Genomic DNA, 22871 nt, shown 5'->3' with positions numbered 1-22871 from the left:
TATTAAGTCAAATGACTCTCCAAATTGCCACAACTATTATCACTTGTGATATGCTGATAGTAGTACGAATTAAAACTGTAACAGCCTCCAACGAAGAAAGACACGAAATCTTTTAGGTATCTGACCTGACATGAGCCTACAGCTTCGAATTTCACTGCTGTCTCTCACTGATAGCTGGCATCCCTTTTGGCAAAGTAAAAATGCGTTTAAGTTAAATTTACGTATTCAATCTACGTTTGTCTATTTAGACATTTTTGATATATTCTTCGTGGTTCAGTATGAAAGGGTACAACAGAGGTTATGTATGGACGTCCTACTTTGTGTTCATCATGTCAGCTGAAGGCCTTCGACGTCAAGATTTAAATGGCCTGTACAGAACGGACTAATAATACACTCGAAGTATCGGAAATGGTGAAAAGCCAAGCCACTGTGAAAATTCAGAATTGGTCTACAGACGTGGGTCACATACCGTACGTCTAGGTGATATAAGCGCAAAAAAGGCGTTTCTAGCAGCAACTATATATATATATATATATATATATATATATATATATATATATATATATAATAATACTCAATTTTATATAAATTGAAAATAATTATATTCACATCCATGTACACCACATAATAATATTTCGACCAGTCGAGCGGGTTAGAGTAGCTGAATGGTTTTCTATTTGAAGCTCCTCTTGAAAACCCGGTAACGATGTGTGTACTAAGTACCTCTATGGGTCTGTTCTAATTCCCATTTTTTTAAAAATTCGGCTTGTTGCTACCTCTCGTAATTTACACATTTGTGCTATCTAATGTTTTATCCGACTTTTTTTCCTGCACAATTCGATTAAGGTCGTCATCGCGCCTAAGCAGCTATATCGTGTTTTTACGTATTATTCTCGCTATCTGTTTGTTAAAAGAACATCCCCTATGGGGCTTAAGGCGCAAACTGAAAACGTCTAAGCGGGGTGTAAGAGTAGCCACTGATTTAGTCTTCCTATATAGTACCCTGTATAGTATATTCTATATAGTATAACATACACGTTATGGTTCACACTCGAGGGAATAGTAGATGAGAATGTCTGGCTTGCAGGTTCCCCTCATAATTACAAAAACTTTAGTCAAATCATACAAAACTTTGGCTAAACTATTACGTATACATGGATGTGGATATATGGGTGAAATATCTTTTCAATTCCCTCATGAAAAAGGTAGACACCCGAATGACGATTGGGAAAATGGTATCAACAAAACATAGAACATTCATCATTCCACTGCTGTGATGACCCACCTTGAGCGTTAGTACCTATATCTTTGCTAGATTCTGAACCTACTTATTTAATGTTCATGAATGAAATATAACACATGATTAAACAAATATTGATTTGCCTTGTTTCGTTAGAGCTATGGCCGCGGCTAAATTACAAAAATGTAGAAAAATGAGAGCGACACGGCATAAATCGTATGAGGAAAAATATTTATTTTTTAATTTTAAAAAATTCTTCAACACTGAATAGGTATTTTTCTGTTCCATTCAAATGTAATAATAAAATGTATTTTAACTTAGCACAGCATTATGGAAAAAATATTGTTAGTACACAACTTATTTGTCTTTAAAATCTGTATTTTCTCATGGAGAACTTACGGATAAGAGAACGTCTGACTGCAATCGAATAGTCTAAAAGACTATGCGTCTGGCTTAAACAAAAATGCATTATTAAGGCAAAGCCTCTGAGACGATTCTCAAACAGCCCATTTTACACATTATAGTCTGAACGGGCAAATCAATTTTGTGATCTACGATCAGATATAAATAAGAATGTGGTGCTTTTAGACCAAATATGTTTCCACTCTTTTTTTCTTTTTCTATATTTTAAGCCCGTTCTTTGTAAATCCCGCAGCTTGCATCGGAAGCCAAGTAGATACATTGTTAACTGGACTTTATGTTGAAACATTTATGATAGCTGTAGCTTTGCCGCGATGGCGAAGCTTTTATGTGACAAAAAATTGATGCAGCCATTTTTCCAATAATTCGATCAACAATTTCGATATTTTATTAAGCATGGAGCAAAAAAAAATACCAGATAATGCGTCATAATCCTATACTATCGTATGTTCCATGTAGCAACTATAACGTGTAAAAAGTTAGCACATTACTTCTGAAGCTTTGTTATCTAGGCACAGAGATGATAACAAAGGCATAGAGAAATAAGAGGTTTTTTAAGAAATAAGAGAGAGAGAGAGAGAGAGACGACCTAACGGATCTACATTGACTAGTGTCGGGGTGGAACACAAAAGCTCTACTTTAAGCATTTCTAAAAATTCTGTCTAATAAAGAGTATCATCGAGTTGATGGATATCCTTTGATCGAATATGATGACAGATGATATTTGTAGCTTCAATGAAACAGCTTCAAAACGTAATAATTTACTCTGACGCTCAGCTGTGTGGCACTGTGCTCGAATAAACCGAGTAATCCTCTCATCGACAAAATGGATTCTCTACTACTGGAAAACATGTGAACAGTCTAGATATATCATTAGCACGTAACTATTATCAAATCCCTAATTCCAGCAGCTCTGTAACCAATAAAATCGTAACCGCCCACAAATATTCTGGAGGAACAATACCATTCCGGAGCAGCTTCCCGATTTTCTTTCGATATCTGACTAATATCCTGTTGTCACCAACTTAAATTACATTTGTCGCGTCCCCCCAACATCTTTTACGCATTTCCAGAACATCTATCTGGAGCACTCCTATCCACAGCCGTAAATGAAACTATTAAATTTAGGGATATTATCGATCTCCAGCAAAATTTTATTAACACACACTAAATGGATTCATAGCAAAACATTCGTAAATACATGCTGACTTTGATGTTTACAGGACCTTGTTGACAAAACGTATGGCCAAGACAGGTTACGGCCTTACATAACGATCTAACCGTGACATAAACTCTTGTAAAAACAATCTGACTAAAACATGCTTCGTCGTAATAATATCAACAGCAGACTGTGTTGTTTGTTAATAGGCTAAAGAAAATCAATTTAGAAAAACGAAACCACTTCTTCTATACGGGATCTTTTACCGAAGCCCGCGTAATTACTTCATGATAAAAGTGAAGGACCATGCCTAGAGAGGTCTAACTACGGATTTTACGTTAGCTTTGCCACTTTACATCTTCAAGCCTGTCGGCTCAGTGTATCCCTGCACGAAAATGTATGGGAAAATATGTATTGTCCGTCGAAACATTATGAAACAAGTCTTCTATGCAATCTTCTACATAACATGTTTTACATTAATAATTTACACAGCAGTATGTGCAGCTGCATTCACGGGAACCCGACCGGTTTCGCCTGAGCAACAAGACTAGACAGTTATATTTAGCCTTTTTTTGTGTCACGAAAACTAAATTTGTATAAAATAGAAATAAATCGAATGACACGTCTAAGAATTACCCAATGACATATAGGGATCCTAAAAACCGGCCTCAAATATATCATCAGGATTTTTTACGTACGGGCGATTTTTCATGTTTTTTTTTGCAGGTGTCCTTAAATGCATTACTTAGAGACGTGTTATAGTGCCCGCTCAGCATTAAGCGCCAAACGAGCCTCCGTCTGGCCACAGCATGAACTTACGACTGAAATCGGACCATCCCTAACTGATTATGGAAAAATGGCTCGATTTAATATGGAACTAGTTATTGTTACTTTTGGCAATTATATTCACTTTAATTGGCGCTCCAAGGCTCCAAAGCCCTCCTGTTCAGTAAGTCTGCGGAAGTAACTCTAGGTATTTGTTAGATGAAGCTGAATTTATTAAGCGATCTCCATAAGAATTGACGTTTGACTTCTTTGCAAGTATAATATTGCAGAATTTTTAGCTCTGTTTGCTCATAATGATATGCCATTCAATTATTTGCTTCGACCCTGCACTATTCCGTACCTTTGGACCATGTCCAATTTCCGTAGACGGACTCGTGCTCGTAGACACGAGGTTGTGGTGGAAGACCTCTATCTCCCGCTCGGTAGCGAGAAACTGCTTTCGCCCAACGGTTGGCCTGCAACGCTGTTCTCCTAGAACGTCTATAAAGCTTCTAATCAGTGCCAGACACGATCATCAACTGTGAGACATCATAAACGGCGTAAAACGAGAGTGAAAATTGAGTCCTTGACGTACGCGTGGATTCCCCCGTTAGTCCATGCATGTGTGCTACATTCACCCGAGCAACGTGCCGTGCCATTGCCAGCCTAGACGAGACGCTGGAACTAGAGAAACTAGAAGAACAAAATAAAACAGGGCAAATAAATCGAACAAATGGTAAAGAAGAACATTAAATGTAATCGCGAGCTGGCTGGAAAAAATAATGAAGAAAACCAAGTGATTATAAAGTGGTATCATGTTGATGATGAGATGTCCCGTCGAGATACTATTCGTAAGCAAATAAAACATCACAAGATTAATGGTCCGTTCGTGATTCAAACAACGGTGAGTAGAACGTGTTAAATACTCATTATTTTATATTTAATACGGGAGATCTTGCAGACAAGATAGGTGTGCATGCGAAATAAACAATGAACGGGCAGAAAAAGGAAGGGAAAAAAATCAGGACATTTTTATTTATCGAAGGCAATCATTTAGCGGACCTATCAGCACAGCCTGCGTGTTTAAATTTAGTTATTATGCTTATTCATACACAATCAATTCAGTTAGAGGCCAATATGTAACTTGGCTATTTATCAATATGATAATGTATGCTTTTTACAATTTCTCTTCTTGTTAATGAAGCGTTTAACTTAACTGGAAATTAAGAAGAATAATTGTCAGCTAGCATGAGATGAACCGCAGAAGCCAAAATTAACATCTAAGGTCGGGAATGCTTTTGAGGGATACAGTTCGACGAGCTGCTGGCAAACGTTGTTACCATAATTGCTCAACTAACGGGCTGTTTAGCAGGTAGATCTTTTTCGTTATTAAATACTGTATTGTTTTTCGTGGTTGGAACTTAAGGCATGCTTCACATTCCTGGTAGAAAACAACGCCATAATGCAGGCCATGCAGATATATTAGAATCGGTCTCTGTCCAGTCTTCATTTACCGTGTTCATGTCTTATATCTAGCCCGCTTCCGCTCACTTCCACTGTAGACAAAGCGAGAGAAAGCCAAAGAGCTTCTATAAAACCTAAATAGAAAATTTCTTCAGAAGAACGATTTTACTGATAAACGAGGATCTGATTGTAGCAAGACGGCGACGATATCCGATTACTTGCAATAGTGTACCTATGAATGGCAATGGACGTATGTTTGCAGTGGTGGATCTGTCAACAATCATGTGTTGCTCTCCCACAAGACGATATGTTTTTGGGTATCAGAAAACACACCTTCCTCTACGTATTTCTTGATGGCAAATATTGATTTTTTGTTATGAGCAGTAACTAACAAATTTCTGTATCTCTTTTTCTCGGAGATTAAGTTCGTCTGTTACTAGCACAATGGAAGAGTCAAACGACATATCTGTACTGAGTCATTGATTATTTGTATTATGAACGACAAAGGGTTATTTATTTATTTACTAAAGGCATAGATGCACGTGTATTGTTTTTGGACCTGGCCACCTCTGTCTGGCAAAGCTTGTATATCTGTTGTAAAATATACATCTGGCGACTCATGAACGCGTCGCGGACTGTGTCAAAGTACGTTACTAGGGATTAATCAAGCTAGCTGAACTACCTCCGTTCGTGCATATGTGTCCGATTTTACATGCGTCTATGTAGTAGGCCATTGCGTTTCTAACTACCTGAGTGGAATAAATTACGAATCACAATCGTTAGCGATTATATTCAAGAACGGCAGCTCCAAAGTACAACTAAGTATCTGTGGGATTAAAGGAACTACCGAACTGGTCGTATGGACTATCTGATAGAAGATGAGGCCATTAATTGCTATATAGCGCATCACTTTATAGCAAACATTATACAGACTTACTCAATGTAACACACTATTAAGGCTGCTATTAGCTAAACTACGATAACAAAAGGCGAAACACCGTATTTTACCCTTGCCGACCTTAACCATTCTATGCATGCCTCTAATGTTCCAGTAACCGAAGCCAGGATCTAATTTGCGATCTCATCTATTCCGAGTAGTTTCTCTTATATGGCGCTTCAATCGATTCTGCATGCTCCGTGACCCATCATACGTTACCTGTTGGCAGCTCAGCCCCTGGGACCACACGGTGCTTTACGCCTTTCATAAATTTGTCCTTGAGAAAGAAGGGAGTGTTTGTCGCAAGTCCGACTCAGAGAGCGGTACCGTTTACTTTAACAGTTCAGGTTTTCTTGCAAGAGTTACATTATGCTGCGCCTAACTTAGAAGGTTGCGTTCTGTCTTTAGCCCCAGGGTGTGGCTCAAATGCAAACTTCATGATCTTGGTTCAACGAAGCTGAATGCTCTACTTGGCATGCACTGAAAGCGAAAGTCTGGTAAGCAAATTCAACATTCAACTTATAAAGACGTAACGCACGTATTTTACATCACGTGAATTTTCCGTGATCTTAGTTATACGCTACTAAGGCATAGCCCGGTTCAAGATGCTGTTCGTTCGGTCAAAACAGGTCAAACTGAATACAGGGTTTCTGTGTACGAAGAAAGGTCATTTGCCGCTGTGGCATTTGAGCTCGCCCTACATGCTTTCATTTAACAGTAGAAACTCGGGTTATCGCTTTTTTCTTGAGGTAAGATTCCTTCCTCCGTGACTCGTCAATATTGCAAATGATGGCATTTCTTTTTCAAAGCCTACGGCGAATGCCACCATAAGGTAAAAATGGCTCGATCCTATCCTATGCTGCCCCAGCCATATCTTATAGCAACAACCGCGCTGGTTGAATAGCATATCACTGCCATCATCTGCGTCACCGATATAATGTCAGGTTTGATAAAGAGTGCTGCCCAAACGGATGTAAAGCTTTAAAAATAGAAAAAAAAAAAGCGTATTTAAAAGTTACTCAAGAATTTTGCTAAGGAAACTACGAGAGGAATCTTTCAACAGAGCTTATTGTAAAATTAAACAATTTGAGTATAAACACCAAAATACCTATTGAATTATGTTTTTAGTTGTAAAATAATATCCTACCTTAGAAAAAAATTCAATAATTACCATGACAATGCACAGTGTGTAGATGATGGCTACACGCAAACGCAGCCTATCTTGTCAGCAGAGATTTTGTCCCTGTCGAACTATTCTGGTTTTAGGAAAACGCAGGAGACGTATTCAAAGCCTTTTTTCAGTCAGATAAGTAGAGCTGGACAAAAAAGAAGGTATAATATGCAATAAATACTCACATACTTTCATTTTTAACGTGAAAATATCAGCCTTGAATCAAATATATGTCATATTATGAGAACCCGTTCTTGAAATCGAATATATCTAGCCTAGTTCGTTGGATAATGAAGTCATTTCTATATATAAAATTCTTTACCAAATATATTTTTTAGAACATTAAATGAAGAAAAAAATTAGAGGAAATAATAATTAGATGTCTTACATTGACAAATCTATTTTTATCAAAAGATCATCACTAATATATATCCGTGAATCAGTTAACCAATATCATGAAGAGGCCACTCGTTGAATCTATTGATTAGGTGGATTATGCTACCCATGGGGGACCTCAATAGCCACTATGTTAAAGAATTTTCTAAAGCTGAGGGGGGATTCTCTTCCCTAATAGGTTGTTATGCGTTGCAGGACTTCAGTACGATCTATTCAAAGAATAAATGTGGCATTATTTATCACACGATCGAAGGAGTTACAAATGTTACTGATTGTAAATGCTAGTATTTTATTACACAAAAGTTTTAAACCCACGTATAGTTGAATTCAGATTTTCTATTCAGTGATGTCGCGACGAATAGCCATTTATCTATTTCTCAGCCACAAAGGTCACCCGTGAGGTTCCACAGCGCCGCCTATTGTACTTAAATAGTTCCAATTACCTTTACTGCTCGACTTTTTGTAAGAACTAGAAGCTTCACACGCGTCGCATAACTGGAATTGAGCGTCCGGCAGTTTCGTTTCCTCATGTACTGTTTTCGTTTATGAGAGACCGATATTTTTTTTTGAAAAACGATCAAGACTCTTGCATGCAACCGTGCATGCATTCGATAAAGCGCTACATAAAATCGTGTGAAACTTGTGCAGTTTTGAAGTGAGTAAGCACTATTGATAAGTGGCCAGCTTTGAGCACCATATGTGAATTCATTACCGCAAGCTACAGTTAATATTGACAAGGGTCTCGAGAAAATTGTTTCCGAATTAAACAATGATAGCTCGGTGAAAAAGGACAACAAAGAAACGGTTGCGTTGTATCTCAAGCGAGAGAACACAGAAAAAAACTGGGAATGCACGAACTTCCTAAATAGCAATATGGCTTGACGTCGTCCTAAAACCAGGTATCATTGACTCGAGCTTTGCCAAAACAATCCCTATTTTTTTTTTTTACCTAAAAAATTGCGCAAACAATTAGCGGCAGGTTGGCGAAAGGTGTTTTTTTTTTTTGTTTAGAGTGAAAGTGCGTCGGCGGATAGCTGTTGGCTGACATAACTAAAGACGCCATTTATTAAACAGTCTTAAGGGTTGATTTGGTGTAAACGATCTGCTATATCTTATTCGTATTTTAACCCTGCCACTTACAATGAGCAAACATGTTTTCGAGGTTCTGCTTTGTATTGCAAGGGTGATGTATGGGTGTACCAACTGTGCGTGTCTGTGCGTCACGCATGTGGGGGATGGAGACCTCCGGAAAACAGAGTTGAGACCGTTTCTGCTGTCACCTACGACGTTCTCCATTTCGTTTGAACGCGCGGCATGAGAAAGAGGAGTAACGGGTATTGAGGCGGCGAGGCGACCGATGTAAGCGCGATCTCACCCCGACAACTAGGGAGTCAATTTTCACGCTCGGGCAGGGGCGATTGTTTAAGGAATAGTGCAGCATTACAGCGCCTGTAGATACAATATGATGGCTAGCAGCTTTTCGTCACTCAAGATGCTTTTTACTTGTCGCTGTGCGAGTTCGAGTTACAATTGACAACTATAATAAAACATATCAAATATCTAAAATATGTTTTTAGATAATAATAATATATATTCGACACGATAATATGTTATTGTATTTCGCTTATTGGCCACCTGTGTTAGTACAGTTCAATCGGTTGTTGTGCGTACCTGAGTTTTTTGTACCCAATATTTGTCCTGTGCAGGTATATTGCTGACCTGTGCATGAAACTTCTAAACACCTACTTTTATACTAACATAGCCGCTCTAGAGAATTCGTTGTCAAATTTCCCTATTTCCTTGCATTTTTTGCTGCGCCCTCCTCCTAGAAGATATGGCACCGCAAACCCTTGATGGCATTTCTTAAGAATAAAATTATCGTCAGGTGTCAGCAGTGCTCTGGCCAATTTTACTTAGTCTTTAAGGAAGGTTTTTAGTTCTTTTAAAAGAGAAATACCATTCACCACTGAATACAACCGGTCAGTGTAAGGATAGTACGCTTCCTGACAAGGCTCGCCTACTTTTTTCTCCCTTTAAGATTTAGGCTTACGCAGACCGCGTGCCTTAAGATACGAGGCCACTTTCCTCGTCGGTGAGTTCCACAGGGAAGGACTCTTATCGTGCCGAACACTAACGACTAACGGACTATAATTACTGCTGCTTATCTTAGAATTGTACGTCGCATCGACGATCGTAAGTAATGGATCTTGATTAAAATATTACGAACGTATGATAGGATCGTTAAGCGATTCCGTTTTAAAGGCTTAGACAGTGATCATTACATAGAGGGATCATTGTCGAATAAAAGCAATCACTAACTTTACGTTGGGTGGCAGCATTTTACAAATGTATCGGTTAATCGAAGTTCATAAGGATTGCCTTGTAAATATCAGAACGTATGTGCGATAGGAAACCTTTTTTACAATAAAAGTGGAAAACATCTGATAGTGATTGAAAATTGAAGTGACGCCAGTAATTTATATTCTTGTATTAAGGACACATGTTCTATAGTCGAACAGTGGGTCGCTACCTTTTATTGGCGAAATACAAGCCAATCTCGCAATGTTTACCCGAAACGTGTTTTTGAAAGTTTTGATATTGTTTCACTTTTCCGTTTTCTTTAAATTTTCGATAAATCCTTTGAGTTACGTGTTCAGCTTCTGGTCCAATTGTTCTGATCAATCCTGCTTGGTGCAAGATATATGTTGGATACAAGGTCAGTATCTATATGGGATCCAATTGGTGACTGGATGCCACTTCTCGGCAGTAGCCGGGTATGTCAATCGACTAACAGAAACGTCATTGGAAAACGAGCGACACTGAAAGAGAGAAGCGAAAAAAAGTGATTATGGGCAGCACAAACGTTAGATATTGAGGTCCCAACTTAGATTGCAGCTTTTTCAAAAAAGCGGCCTGTGATAGCACAACAAAGGTTTTCGATTCACAGCCCTTCATGTGTGGCTGTTACAATGCATAGTGATAGGCACCACCGCCTGCTGATGGAGAGCAGTGGCTATTACGTCTAAATGCTCATTAAAAGCGGATAGAACTTTATTCGTGTATAGTTGTTTCGAACTTCATTACGTTGAAGTTCATGTGCATGCTTGCTACTGAAAACCTGTGGTACGAGGCTAACTACTTGGTGTCTATACTATAATTCGACATCTGTAACTCGATGTATTGCGGAAACAAGAGTATTGAACATTGGACTAAGTGTATTGACCGGACACAAATCCAATACCGGTACTATCGTTGAGCAGTGCTAAAGAGAGTAAGCCTATAATTGTCAAACAGCCTAGTATATTCAGAGTTTATAGTCAAAATAATATATTTATTTAAAGTGAATTGTTTTAATTACGGAATTTTAATTACGGACTCATATGGAAGGCTCAAAAAAAACTTTATACGTCCGCCGAGAAGCTTACTAACAACAAACTTATAACTAGCGGTCAATTTAACTGCTTGCGCTTGAAAATTCAGGAATCAAAAATGAACAACATGTTTTAAAAATCAATCATCAATGGCGAAGCGCGATTGCAATTAAGTGTATGCAACTCGTATGGCCGTCAGTATCTACTGCTCGGGTAAACAAGCTTGCTTTATTCATATTTAATACAGTTTTCAGCCTACTACGATCAAATGTTTTTTTTTTTTTAATATAATAGAGTCAGCCATCACTCAGGGGCAAACGACTGAGATGAGGAATCGTATCAATTAGATAATTAAAGTGATCCGTAGCTTTCGTCTCAATGGAATTTCTCCGTTTACTGGATTAATCCGACTGGTTGATGTCAGACTTAGTCTTACGTAAACTATACGCTAAACACGATCGGTAATCTCGTTCTTTCATTGTAATGCCCCAACACTTAACTTCGTCGGTATCTTCTGATATTATCGAATCTGATTTGTTATACTCGATCTAACCCAAACTACAGGTGAATTGCGGCCTGCACCTTTTTATTACGGTTATCTCATTACCCCGTTGCCTAAAATGCTTACGTCCACCCTAACTTATAGGTCCGTAACAGTTACGTTGTTGCGTTGTCGCAGTGATCCCGTATTCCTTTTAGAACAGCTCAATAAAGTCATGGCTTTATTGCAATAAACTTATCTTCCTGTCTCAACATGTTCCCTCTCTGCGTGTATCGGTCCCCTTTCGGTATCGGAGTATATAACACCCGTTAAAATAATAATTTGATTTGAAATTCTTGAATCTAAGATAGAGAAACATTTACTTCCACCTTGGGTTCATCCAGTTTTGTTTTTGACAACTGCTTAAATACCTTTCTTACCAATCTTCTGAGCCGTTCTTGGGATTATAGCAGCCAAACAGGCGTGCAGCTGAGCTAGAGTTCGGGTTGGATTTTACCTGAGTGTCGGCTGCGAAGTCGAAGGTTAGCTCAGTATAAGTGGTGTGTCCCTGTTTAGCTATGCATCGAAAACAAACTCGTTTATTTTTTCGGGTAGCAGAACACATGTCTCATAATAACGGATTGACTGAGACCGGAGCGCTAACTAACTGAGACAATTGTAAAAGATGTAATAGCAAAATAACAAGGGTACTGAAACATATGAGTACGATAGCGAGATTAGTTCCGTTGGCTTTCGCCAGCGGCAACCAATTATTGTAAGAGCACGATAGTAAAACTCCGTCAAACCAATCGAATATCTGTGATAAGTAGTACCGTAAAGACATAGCCACTACGAAGGTTGTGCGACATGGTCATAAGAAAATTGCAACAGATTTACTGAAACGGTCTACGTTTGCAATCGACCTAAAGTTCGAGTTAGTTCTAATGCGACAATCAACAACACTTGTCGTATCAAAACAAATTTAATGCGATCACTGCATCACGTCAACGATACTGTCGGAACGTTCAAGCGGGGGAATTGCAACAGTAATGAGATAGACGTAACCGTAACGGAATAACTGTGTAATAATAGGTTGGGTACTATGTCAAGGGATCAGTTTAATCGGGCATACAGAGACACACATCTCCCTAGCAGTTGGGAATGCAGACAACAACAGGGAAAAAGGATCAAGTTGAGTATATGAGGAAAACGAAACAGATCCAGCGGTTATATAAGGTGGTGTCTAGGCAGAAGGCCAAATCAACAAGGACGCCTAGCAGAATTTAACTTGGGAATGTCGACTGATGTAATGCCGGCGGACACGCCTGTTACCGCTCAAGTTTCGGAGCCTAAGATTTAGAGAATAGTCTTGTAGCGAGGTGAGTCTCTTGCTGCGGATGATTCATATGCATTCGTTTAGGATTAAAAGAAAAACAATTATGTAGAGCAGTTCGCGGGTCAGCTTGGTAGTTCAATAAGAGCTTAGTCAATAGGAGTCTAGTTGAGGCCAATCAGGCCTCGAATACTGACAGATTTCAACTTGTAATTTTGTTCAACACTAATTTTTACCGCAATGTTTTACGATGAGAGCAATGTAAAAAGGGGAAGTTGAATAATATAATTCACTTAGAGTGAAGTGCATCTTGATAAGGTGTGAGTTATAGGCTATATAATTTTGATAGATTTAGATTTGTAGAAACGCAGGGTCGACTTCAGAGCTGCGTTAGTTTCAATCGCACTCAACAGACGTTTACCGAGTAAACAATAGCAAATCTATCTTATAGCCATCATGGCAACTAATCGTACTTATCATTCGAGCTTACCAACATTTCTGTTCTTAGTGCTTTTTATGGTGTTAAAGTAATCAAGTGTAAGTGATTCTACCGGCGTCGAAGTTTCATCTGAATGTTTATTGATTCGAACGGCGAACATCAATAATGCTACATGGATAATGAGAAAATAGTTTATCTACGTCCTCGAGAAAATTGCAGCGTTTTTATTATTGTTTCATGTTGTAAATACTTAACTTTTGCCACAAATGATATTTTATGAAGGAACAGTTTTTGTATTCGTATGCCTTTGAAATCTGCGGACGTACTCGATTTTAAGAGGCAACGATTTTTTTTAGCTAAAAATTACTCTTAGTCGTTTCTGATTGCAAATCGTTTAGATAACAGATTTTCAATGGTGACCGCTTAGGATCGTCCCGTTTCGCACAAGTGTCAGTCAGGATTAGATATATCATATGTGTATATTAGAATTAGTATCGCATGGAAAATTCTATTAAGTGATGTAATGATACCTAGTCACTTATAGCTGCCTTTACATTATTGTTTATTTAGAACCGAATTAGCTTGATTAATCATGTCGAGACGGGGGAAGCGAGAATCTACCTTGTGACAATAACTGCCATAGCTGTAACTATATCCTTACTCGCGTTTTCAGCTTTGACGCATCTGCCGTAAGGGCAGAGCTATATCATGGAAGGCAATGGACCTGTATCCATCCGTAGCAAAAAGATAAGCCACGAGGGTCTTCGAGACGGGTATGCTGATATGACCTCCCCTTACTATTATTTAGCATTATGTTAGCTTTTTGATGCCACCAGTTTAGATTTTACTATTAAAAAGCTACGGAATAACTCGTTCCGGCCAACGATTTCCATCTCAAATAAAGCCTGCAATTCTCTTCTGTGAGTTCCCATTAAAACGTTCTCACGAAACGAAAGAAAGCCTGCAAAAAGATTTCACTGCATCGAGATCGTGTTCTGTGAGCGGTTACTGGAGTGGCAACGTGGCGAGTAAAACAAATCATATTAGAATTAGTTAACGTGATGTAACTCACTAAAATGGCAATTGTATCTAATAATAATTGTATATAATAATGATTATTAATTACAAATTAGATTATTAATCTAATTTGTTTTATATATACGTATACGTTTATTATCTATATTTCGCTTAGGTCATCTGGGATTGTCAGTCAATACTTCGCTTACGTCAGTACTAATAAATAGGTGACTAAATATTATATTCTAATAGGTGCATGATCTCCATTTTTAATATGTAGACTATTGGGCTTTTCGATATAATGTCAATGGATGAAATAAGATAGCGCCCACACATCACGACATTCTTTTGCTCCTTCCCAATTCTATGTGAATCTCCCTGGAGCAAGATCAAATTAATCAAAATGAGGATGATTATACGTACTTGATGTATTACGTCACTTATAAGTTCGCTGCGTGTTTTTGGTACATCATAAGGGCGGTGTACGTCAATGGGCATTGTCTTTCGAATCGATTCTACGACGACGAGCACCGACCAGAACGAAGCTGGGACTCTGTGGACGCATCTGATTTTGCAAAGAAAACGTTCAATCCTATTCGTGTATTCGTTGAAGATCCCGACCTGCAACCCAACCCCGAAAAAGATGTCATTTCACTTTCCATTGGTAAGTAAACGTATACAACAGAAAGCCACAGCAAATAAATTCGTTATAGCCACAAATCCAGTCTTAATTTCGCCGCAAAGTTGGCTTAGCGATCGGCGGATTGGTAATATTGTTCGGTTTCATTGATTCTTAACGAACAGCTTCATCATCGGTTACCTACAATGTTTATGCGTTATTCTGTTACATTCGTTCGACTTGGATTTGTTCAATTTCTGCTAGAGTTGATCAGAGAAAAAAAAGAAAAACGCTAATAAAAAAAAAGTTAGAAAGCTCGTTGGCTACCGAGAGTCACTCCGGTCTGGCTAGCAAGTGATGAGAGACTTGATGTCAGAGTACTTGCTACGATGACCTTTACGTGTACGAAAAGAGCAGTGTTCAGCATCTCAACAGCTGCATTTGACATCCTTAACGTATTATTATAGGGAAGCGCAAAGGGCTGCTAGATGCCTCCCTATGGTTTCGTCTGGTTACAAAGAGATGGGAAAAGCTTCACCAAAAGAGTACGTCGTTGTACGACTAAGCTCTGTGGTCTCGGCGACTCCGAGATTTCTTCCACTCGTATCGAAATTGACCCTTATCGTTCCCTCAAAGTGCTCTCAGTCACCACATTATTGCTGGACACTAACTGCCACTCTTTAACGTAACGCTTCCCTAAAGGTCCAATGTTAATGTCGCAAAAAAGATGGTTCAGAAATCTGGGCCTGTCTCCTCCAGTAGACAGTCATCAGCCAACTGTTAGTAACGAGTACATTTTTACTCAGTTGTGCAGTCGTCCATGATAAGAAATTGATATTAAGCTCAATAAAGGGGTAAATTTGTGAGAATTGAGAAGGCATCATGGGGGCTGCCCTTTGAATATACACTGATAATATAGTAGGCTAAATGTTTTTCAAATGATAAGTTCTGTAGTGCTGCCCATATCTTTCTCTATGATTAGATGACCGCGTACCTTTACCTTTACCTTTAAGTTTACCATTTGGCTTATTTTGATGTTTGTGATTATGTTGACAGGTTAAGGTTAGAGCAGTTTGGGACTGTCACGCTGGAGCACTTAAATCCTAAGTGCATATGCTTCTTCAAGTTTTCTTTTAAGTCAGCTTTAGTTTCTTCAAAATGGCTTCACAAATATGTAAATATCGTTTTGTCCTACAAAACTGATAAGGCGATTATTTTTCAGATCCTTAACGAATACTTCAATAGTGATACGGGCCGTTTCTGTTAAACTATTCGCAGACGAAAAAATGTACAAAGATTCAAACCAGAATTATGCAGAGGCTAAACTCTGGCGTCACGTATTTGTATATGCAGTGCATGATATCGCGGATGGAACACTACCAGGCTGTCGTTTACATCGAGATTCCCAGCGATGTTTGTTAAGGTAGCACCATCGAAGATATTAGAGAAGCCGAAATATTCTCCGATAATGTCACAATTGCCATCTCTTGCTTTTTGAATATATAGAATAATCGAACTTCATCGTGTCACAATAATAATGAACAACTTCGGGTGTCATCAATAAGTAGAAGCTCTCTTTAAATTCATATGCGATGCAATTTTTCAAAAAATAGTTCCATTTCGTTTAAGGGCTTTTTGTTTCATGCACTGTTTTGAGAAAGTCGATCTATTGACGGAAGAAAAGGTCGCTTTCTATTATGCTTGTTCTATCAGAGTACTTTACCTTTAGAGTGCAAGAATTATGGAAGAATATTTCTCACTAGGAAATCATTTATTAGAATTCGGGCAAACCTGTTCTAGTTCAGACTGTTGAATGTCTGTCAGGTCCGTAACGCTTTTGCCAAACTTGAAAAACGCCTCATTGTTGTTACAAGTTGCACTCGGTTCAGTATAAGGAGCATATACACCTCTACCAAACCAGTTACCTCTTGCTCTAAGGCCGAAAATTACTAATAGACTAACCGCATCAGGTGACAATCCTTTACTACATCTACTTTCTAACAAATATATTAATGTGTGCTTCGACCATTTCAAATACACTTCGGACGAGTACTATAGATCTACGGAGTTTTTTCGACTAGGGGCAAATAGTTATCAAAAACACTAGCGCTTCTAGCATACATAACAATAAGCATGCGGCTTTAATTATCAGTATCTAGTCATTGTATTTCTGTGTACGAGACTAGAAGCATACAAACACGATATAGATGAGCTCACTATACGATCTAAACACAACCTATTCCTCCTAAAGCCGACTCTGATTCCTGCTGACTACGCGATTGATGGTCGAAATAGTATGGACTACATCATTTGCATGTGTTTATCAAAGGTCGAAAAACTCGAATCAAAATAATGAATTTAAGAAAACCTTTTTAGCCGGAACTTTACCAGTGAAAATCCGGAAAATACAGGTTTTTTTACTTTTTTTCGTTGTCAACATCTGGATTCAAATTTGTTTTTTCAGACTGGCAGGTCGTTTAGCAACAGCCTTTAGCAACAGTTTTTAAATTAAAAAAATACATACAAATAACATATGTATGTTAAGTCCTGTTAATACAACACATAAAGGATTATTCCAGTTCTCAAACTAAACCAGCCTATGGCAATTATTTCATGTCTTCAACTATTTATCGTAACACAGTAACATAACAACAGTGATAACGTGGTACGTTCTACCCAAGATACTTGCTCTGGTTGAGCCTGGCTCAACACAACGACATTTTATAATGGGTTACAAATGTCTTTCTACCTTAACATAATTCACCTAGGTCACACAAGGAAAGCATATTATGATATTTGCCTAGATATGTATTGGATACACAAAACATAATTTAAGAATTTTTTTAACCTACCTTAGGTGATCCGACAATCTTTGGTAATCTAAAGCCATGTCCAGAGATCGTGGACGCAGTGGAACGTGCCTTACGCAGTATGAAATGCCATGGCTATATACCAAGCGCAGGTACCTATGCCGCTCGTGCAGCGGTCGCGAAATACAGCGCCGTCAACGGAATCGAAATTGACCCAAGTGTTCGTAAGAAACCCTTACATGCTGACACCTGATATACTGTTCCTTACTGTGAATTGCAAATGGTTTTGAATAATTATCATTAGGTAACAGACGCGAATTTTATCACATAGTTGAATATCAATTTAGGCGCAAAACCCATTTCCATTTCCGGAGCAGGACGTAATTCTGACGTGCGGTGCTTCACATGCTCTCGAGATGTGCGTGATGTGTTTCTGCAATCCCGGTGAGAATGTACTCGTTCCTCGACCAGGTTTTTCGGTATATAAAACGCACGCGAACTCTGTCGGCATTGAGGCGATATTCTATGACCTCGACCCGGCTCATTCGTGGCAAGTTGATTTAAGAAGCCTACGGTAAATAAACTGTTAACTCCGTTGCTTCTTTCCAGTCAGCTACTACTATTATTTAAGCAAGTCAAACTTTACTGAATGGATAGACTAACATAATTTTAGATAGATACTCAGGAGTCAATACGTTTATTAAACAACTACTAGTGATTCCTTATGGGTCACAGAAAGATTTCCTAGAAAATCATGAAAATGTTTTAGCTGTGACGTATCTAACAACAACGCTTATTAAAGCCTGTTCGCCATTCCTGTAAAACTTAACTGGTGATATGCAAGTTTAGTAATTCAGTTAAAACAGGACATATTTCGAGATTTCCTGCACGTCTAAAGGCATATTTAAACGATGCCTAAAAGTTATTTGAATTCTATCTAAAAGGTCAAAGTCAACTATAATCGTTGGCCATTGCATTGCTTAATACCATCTCAGGTGCGATTCACAGATGAAGTTACGTTTAAAAAATTACAGCGAATCTTGTCAGACACTGTATACACCTTATATGCTCTCTGTTTGATTATACATATTTCAGAGGCGCAATAAATAATAGGACAAGGGCCATCCTCGTAAATAATCCTTCGAATCCGTGTGGCAGTGTCTATTCAAAGGAACACCTTAAGGATATCCTTGAAATAGCAAAAGAACATCGTTTGCCCATTATCGCGGATGAGATTTACGAACACTTCGTGAGTACTATGATTTAGCCAAAAGAATAACAACTAAATACATTTTATGTTTGTTAACATATAATTGATCATTGTTGCCAGCTCGATCTATTACATGTCTAATTTTATTACGTTGAATAACATTGTTAAAGGCTTAAATAAGATAAGTTAAATACTAGTCTTGGCGAGGAAAATCGTAAAAAGTCTCTTGATTTTTACGCAGTTTAAAGAAAATCACTTGATTTCTAATTTCTATGTAATGACACAAGTTTTTAGCAACGTCTGCTTTAAAGTCTTTGAAGGCGAAATACGGCCTAGAATGATCGAAACAGCTTCTACCACAGTCCGCACTAAATTGTGTTCTTGTAGGTGTTCTCCGGCCGTATTTACCATCCTTTAGCGTCGCTCTCTACGGACGTGCCTATTGTATCTTGTTCGGGACTGACAAAACGGTTTTTGGTGCCTGGCTGGAGAACCGGTTGGATTATCATCCATGATCGAAAGGGTATACTCACACCGATCAAGAAAGGACTCATTGCTCTTAGCCAGAAGATCATGGGAGGTACATGTCAAAACTTAATAAGATTCAAATCAGCATGCTCTTGACTTATTATATGTAGGTTAGTAAAGTAGTACATGCACGCTAGAAGTGTAGTTATTATTTACCCATATCAGCGTTTGCTTAAGCTGGCCAAGATTGTTTAACTAGTGACATAGCTACTGCTCTTAGAAGGCTGTTTGTGACAATTATTTTGATTGTGGCTATTAATTATCCCACAGGTAGCGCACTGATACAGGGGGCCATTACGGATATCCTTACACAAACTCCACAGTCCTTCTACGATGATACCGTAAAAGTTGTAGAGGTAAGGATTAGTAGTTAGCGTGGTTGGTAAACTGGCGTAAAAGGGATGTTTTTACAGAGGTTTCTTAAAACGACGCCGATAGCCAGAAGCATCTGATAATAATAAGATCTGATAAGCGTAAAATAATTTTATTATTTGAACTTACCTTTGCCCTTACGTTTTTAGATTTACCTTTGGTGGCCAACACAATATCAACTACCTACGGTCACTAATGATAAATGCTAGTTCATTTAGATAACTGATTTGGAAAGAGTTTATTTAATGGCCGCGGGGAAATAGCACCTGATATCTAACTGTAGCGTTCTGCGTACCGTTGACAACAACGTCAAGGTAGTAGCCATCTTTTGAACGACCACTGACAAACTGTGATGTTTATTTTTTCTCGAATCACGCATTCGCGCAGATTCAGTATTCTTCTACACCACACTATGCTTTTTAGAACTGATCATTCGTATTCAAGATAAACCTTGCGTTAAGCAACACTTGAATCAGGAGTAAATTGCTTGAAAAGGCCAATTTGATTTTACCTATTGCCACTCCTACTCCTCCAACACAGCTTTTGTGAAACGTCTTTAATCAGCTAGATATTGCAAACGTTCCTATTATAAACTTCAAGCTTTATTGTTTTCTTACTCTTCCTCTTTTGAGTGTTCTTGAGAAACTCGGGTCCTGTCGTATACCTAAACTGTACTCAGTGTGGTTCATACAAAATAGATCATGTTTACACGCCTGGCCCATCGAGCTACCGCTACTGTCAAAGCTATTGATTATGAAGTTACTAATGTGTGATCTTCCGATATTTTAGGATAACGCTACACTGGCATTCAATGCAATTTCGTCGATTCCTGGCCTCAAACCCGTGATGCCTCAAGGGGCCATGTATATGATGGTCAGTATCACAATTTGCAAGTTGTTAACAGCTCGAAGATCACCTTTGAATTTTAGCTACACTCGAGAAACGTTATGAACGCTCAGACTATTCAGGCGTACCGATATTGGCCTGATGATATTTCCTGAAATCACATCTAGCAGTCTCAAGACACGCAATACATATAGTACTTGAACGAAAACTCCTAGCAGATTGACTCTTTATCTTCTGTAAAAGACTTCAGTTTGTTTACTCGCTGAAGTTTCTTATAGAATATTTTTTACGTGTTTACTAGTTATCATAGATTGTAAAAGACTTCAGTTTGTTTACTCGCTGAAGTTTCTTATAGAATATTTTTTTACGTGTTTACTAGTTATCATAGATGACATACAATCTAATAGATCTAGAGAATCGTGCACACTTAAGGTGACTACAAAATCAGGGCGTAACTTCAAAAGAGCAGCTTAGAGTTAGTGATGCGTATAAAGGGTCAAAAGGGTTTTTCTTTTCTTATTTCGCAATCGGCGTTTCAACTATTTCGTACAGATTTTACAACCAGAAAAAGACTCATCGTATTACTAAATAACGCTACAACTGTGTTGATTGTTGTAATAACAGGTTGGTGTCGACTTAGATCGGTTTAAGGAGTTTTCTGATGACGCAGAATTTTGCAAAGAGCTATTTCGACAGGAGTCGGTGTTCTGCATGCCAGGAAAGGCATTTTCCTACCCAAATTATTTCCGGATTGTGCTTACCGTGCCGCAGGATATGATCCTGGACGCCTGCGATCGTGTGTCAGCATTCTGTGAGCGACATGCAAAGTACTTCTGAGCTCTGCTCTTTCTCTGTCTACTCTTAGGTGTTAATTCAATCACGGAAAACAATTTGAGTAGAGGAGAGGTTCAGCGCACTGTGCAACGTTCGAATGATTTAAATTAACTATTAGTATTAACTAAAGTAACCAACATTTATTTAGCTTTCTAAACTAGATTACCTTTAAGGTAGCTGTCTTCAGCCGTGGCCTTACAAAGATAGGCATTACCATGTGTGTTCAGGTAATCTCTGTTATTTGCTCATATCGTTACGGTAGCATAACTAAATGCGAGTTTTAAATAAAGTAGGCTAAATTTCGGAATAATTTTCGGAATCTCGGAAATTTGAAAGGATTAGTTATTATATTGAAGTACACTGTTGTTTGCATGCTAAATAGTAGTGAGTATCTTGTGGGGAATTTTTGGAAAGTTCATTTTTATCTCAAGGAGACTGTCAGTGTTACTCTCTTAAAACGTTTGGCCGTACCTTCTTTCGGATCACACCGGTAAATAAATTGTACAGAATTAGTAAAAGGTGTGAATGTTATTCACGCACTGAAGTGGCCTGTGTGTTTATTTAATATAAATGTGCCTCTCATTTTCAAACTTCTTCGCTTGACCTCGCGAACGAAATTTTTTTATACCTATATACTCATGCTTATTTTTTATATATATGTTACATTTTATAAGCGATTTAAAGAGAGCTTTAAAGGTAGTATTATGAGTTAATTTGCGATGCTCAGCTTTAGAAATTGTCAGGCTTTGAAACTTCCTCGTAATTATTGTAGAACAGCTTTGTACATGCAGAAGCATATGTTGTGATAAGCATTTCGGCTCGATGATGTATAAATAACGATGTTAACTGGATGCTATTGATTATGTTAGATGTGCTTGAAAACTTCAATAAACTACAAAATTTTCACAGAGCTACCCCCATATGCTCATCACTACCTAGTCAGTTAAAGTTTTTTGCAACGTAAACTTCAATTAGGAAAAACGTAAATTCAAAGCTAACACAAGGAAACTACTTGATTGCATAACGTTGCAACTATTTCAGTTTATACTATTTTTCTCTTTACTAGAGTAGAATATCGCTATTTTGACTGAGCTGCAATTTTATGACTTATTATTTTATCTAGAATTTCACTCAAGTTTACACAAAGGCTTAATTGCATAGATAATTTTTTTTTTAAAAAAACATTGCAGCCTTAAACAACTTTTATTGAGTACGTTTCCGATATTTTTGACCGCGTCTTACCGCTTGTTCAGCTCGAAGCCTTAAATAAATCCGATGGCTTTAAATTCACGCATATCTTTAACCGATTTCTACTATACATTCCGCTTAGTAAGCGTTAAATAAGGCAAGAAGGTACACAGAAAATATTGTATAATGACGCTAAATCATGATACTCAAGCAGATCCCAACCTACACGTTTGAGATATCATCCGATTCCTATTTGGCGCCTCCTCGGTAC

At 38.2% G+C, this 22871-nt stretch overlaps 1 protein-coding gene and 1 long non-coding RNA gene across 5 annotated transcripts; one reads left to right on the top strand and one right to left on the bottom strand.

Moving 5' to 3' along the window:
- Positions 1-4469: 4469 nt before the first annotated feature.
- Tat (Tyrosine aminotransferase) lies at positions 4470-22326 on the top strand. 4 transcript variants are annotated; one of them, XM_022832845.2, is made up of 10 exons: positions 4470-4488; positions 13850-13949; positions 14670-14857; positions 17670-17842; positions 18000-18196; positions 18718-18871; positions 19220-19412; positions 19631-19716; positions 20522-20605; positions 21203-22326. In XM_022832845.2, exons 2-10 carry the CDS (start codon positions 13885-13887, stop codon positions 21413-21415), a joined length of 1353 nt encoding a protein of 450 aa, XP_022688580.1. In that variant the 5' UTR covers positions 4470-4488; positions 13850-13884; the 3' UTR covers positions 21416-22326. The 4 variants fall into 4 exon arrangements, with proteins under 4 accessions (XP_022688580.1, XP_022688579.1, XP_022688578.1 ...); XM_022832844.2 differs by lacking the exon at positions 4470-4488 and adding an exon at positions 9469-9644; XM_022832843.2 differs by lacking the exon at positions 4470-4488 and adding an exon at positions 9469-9745.
- On the bottom strand, positions 10056-14743 carry LOC147753524 (uncharacterized). Its single transcript, XR_015310954.1, has 2 exons — positions 14617-14743; positions 10056-10371 (listed from the first exon to the last, which is right to left on the bottom strand). It is a non-coding gene; the product is annotated as an uncharacterized LOC147753524 (long non-coding RNA).
- Positions 22327-22871: the final 545 nt, after the last annotated feature.

The sequence above is a fragment of the Varroa jacobsoni genome, unplaced genomic scaffold (genome assembly GCF_002532875.2).
Source record: "Varroa jacobsoni isolate VJ856 unplaced genomic scaffold, vjacob_1.0 scaffold_415, whole genome shotgun sequence".
Classification (NCBI taxonomy): Eukaryota; Metazoa; Arthropoda; class Arachnida; order Mesostigmata; family Varroidae; genus Varroa; species Varroa jacobsoni.
The sequence above is the reverse complement of the archived record's forward strand: the minus strand, read 5'-3'. Positions and strand labels throughout refer to the sequence as shown.